This window comes from Apis dorsata, unplaced genomic scaffold, assembly GCF_000469605.1.
Source record: "Apis dorsata unplaced genomic scaffold, Apis dorsata 1.3 scaffold_235, whole genome shotgun sequence".
In the NCBI taxonomy this organism is placed as follows: domain Eukaryota; kingdom Metazoa; phylum Arthropoda; class Insecta; order Hymenoptera; family Apidae; genus Apis; species Apis dorsata.
Window position 1 is genome coordinate 1,032,545 of NW_006263516.1, and position 2,998 is coordinate 1,035,542.

Here is a 2,998-nt window from a genome sequence, read left to right on the forward strand (position 1 = left end):
AATAATTATTTTAAATAAATATGTTAAACAAATAAGTATTAAATTATTATTAATATATAAAAATATATAATTTTATTTAAATTATTTATTTATTAATATAAAATATTTATTATATAGAATAATTTTTTAAATTCTATTTTGAAAAAATATTTATTTCTAAATTTCTATTTCTATCTTTTTTATTTCTAAATTATCTTTATCTCATTTCAATTTATATATCTATTATGAATATTATATCTATACGAATCTATTATACCTATTCTATAAAATGCATATATAATAAAAGTAGATTTTTTATTTTCATTTATTTAATGTTAAATTTAAGTGAAATATTTCCTTCTATCCATCTCTTATTATCAGTTAACTTGTAGTTGTCATTGATCCGCTCCTATAAGCCACGGCAACTTCTCATAAACGCTTCCACTACGATCAGTGCAACGCACGACGCAACCAATCAGCCGGCCGGTCGGAATGTCGGGCAGTGAATCTAAGATAAGGACATGTGACGACTTCGAGACTTCGTGTGAAAGCGGTTTGTCGCCACTAAAATTTGCTACGCATCAATTTATTCGGCTTAAATCAAAATTTTATGAAATAGCAATTAACAAATTAATTTTTTAATTTATTATATAAAATTTTTTCAGATCATTAAAAAAGTAAATAATATAGCGTAATTATATTTTTAATATTTGATTTCAAATAATATTTAATTTCAAACAAAATGAATTGTATAGAAATTCATTTTAACTTGTGATAAGTTGAGATAAAATGAATTTCGATAACATTAGAACTTGAGACTGCTCGGATTCGCTTCTGTCGCGTGCCACAGTCAGTACTTATCGCTTGCCGGCTTTTCTGATGCCGCTAAACAAGACGCGTCGTGCACTCTACTACCATCACCCCTGTATCCCGAGCACCCCTTCACACTTCTCTCCCCTGTTTCTCCTGTCTCCTTTCTATCTCCCCTCTCTCTCACCTTTCTCTTTCTCCGATCAATAAAATAGCCCATCTCCCGCGAAAGCTTATCGTTCGTTTGAATTTTAGCGATTATTATCACCTTTTTCACCTATATCACTAAGTTTTCATTCACATCTTATTGTAGTGTCAGCTTATATAATTAAAACTGCAATAGTATTATTCACAAATAATTCTTTTAATCAAAATGTTTCATGATTTTCGAAAATCTTTATTCAAATCATTAAAATTTAAATGATTAATGCAGAAACAATATATTTAGAAATTGATTATTTTTAATTAAAAGAGATTTTAATTTTGGTTTTTAACTTTTATTTTTATGTACTTTTATTTCTAATATTGTATATAAAATTATATTTATTGTAAAACATGATTACTTATGTTTGGTTTTAATAAATGAAGGTAGTTTTTATCTATTTTGTATAATTAAATAAAATGTGATTTATTATTTTTATAAAATTATTTTAAAATTAAAAATTAGAATATTAAAAATATTAGAAAAAAAATTTAATTGTTGTTTATATAAAAATTATTATTTTTTCAGATCAAAGAACTTGTTCTTGACAATTGCAGAAGTACACATATAGTTGGTCTAACAGATGAATTTGTTGCATTAGAATCACTAAGTCTCATTAATGTGGGTCTTACCAGTCTAAAAGGCTTTCCAAGACTATCAAGTCTTAAAAAGGTAAGCAAATATATCAATAAAATTTAAAAAAATATGAAATATATTTCGTGTAATTATTTTTTGATTATTATAAATTATATTGTATATATTTAAGTATTATATATATAATATATAATATTTTAATTTTAATATTTTAATATTTTATGAATGCAATATAAAATTTTATAAAAGACTCATTAAAATAATGTTAAACTACTCTTATTATTTTGCATAGTTGGAACTTAGTGACAACAGAATTTCTGGAGGTTTAAATCTTCTTCAATCAAGTCCCAAATTAACTCATCTTAATCTTAGTGGAAACAAGATCAAAGATCTTGATACACTTCAACCTTTAGTAAGTTTTATTATTTTTAATATATATTATATGTATATATATTTTTGTTTTAAGTGTTAAATGTAAGTATTAATAATTTTTTTGTAGAAGGAGTTTAAGAATTTGAAAAATCTTGATCTTTTTAACAATGAAGTGACAAACTTGGACAATTATAGAGAGAAAGTTTTTAGCCTTATTCCCAGTCTTCGATGTCTTGATGGGTATGTAATTTAAAAGAAATGTATATGTTTCATTTATTTAATTCATTAATATTTTTCTATATTTTGTATATATTACAATATAAATTTTTAAATATTTTATTATATATACAATAGATTTGACACAGATGATTGTGAAGTAGATGATAGTGAAGGGGAAGATGATGAAGTAAATGGAAATGAAGATGGAGATGGTGATGCCAATGAAGAAGATAGTGAGGAAGGTTAGTTAGAAATTCAGAATTAAAAATATTTATCAAAATAAAACGATACATTTTTAACTATGAATATAAAATTTTTAGTTTCAGATGAAGAGGATGAAGAAGATTTTGATGATGGTGGTGTAGGATTAGAAGCTGTATACAAAGATGGTCTTGAAGTAAGTCATCATATTATAAATTTTATTATAACGATATTAAAAATAGTTACATTACTGTAATATTAAAAATAGTAATATTGTTCACATTTAATAAATTATTTATTATATTATAAATTTCATGAATTTGTATTTATTTAATTCATATAACAGGATGAAAGTGATGAAGATGATTTTCTTTGTGATGAAGAAGAAGAAGAGGATGACGATGATAATGAAGATGATGAACAAGATGAAGAAGAAGGTAAATAAATTTATAAATATGTTTTAATTAAAATATATCTATTGTGATCTAAAAAATATTTTATATAACTATATTTCTTTATTTTAAAACATAATTTCTAATGATTTTATATATATATATTATAAAATATATATATATTATATATATATTATATATAATTATATAATAATTATATATTATATAA

General features: G+C 23.0%; 1 protein-coding gene across 2 annotated transcripts in view; it reads left to right on the forward strand.

Moving 5' to 3' along the window:
* Positions 1 to 2,998, forward strand: part of LOC102672980 (acidic leucine-rich nuclear phosphoprotein 32 family member A) — a 7,815-nt gene that overhangs the window by 3,742 nt on the left and 1,075 nt on the right. For both annotated transcript variants that reach the window (XM_006615789.2, XM_031510518.1), the window contains 6 exons: positions 1,520 to 1,663; positions 1,878 to 1,997; positions 2,085 to 2,197; positions 2,312 to 2,418; positions 2,497 to 2,573; positions 2,724 to 2,814. In XM_006615789.2, the coding sequence (XP_006615852.1) occupies positions 1,520 to 1,663; positions 1,878 to 1,997; positions 2,085 to 2,197; positions 2,312 to 2,418; positions 2,497 to 2,573; positions 2,724 to 2,814 (652 nt within the window). The remainder of the gene's footprint in view (positions 1 to 1,519; positions 1,664 to 1,877; positions 1,998 to 2,084; positions 2,198 to 2,311; positions 2,419 to 2,496; positions 2,574 to 2,723; positions 2,815 to 2,998) is intronic.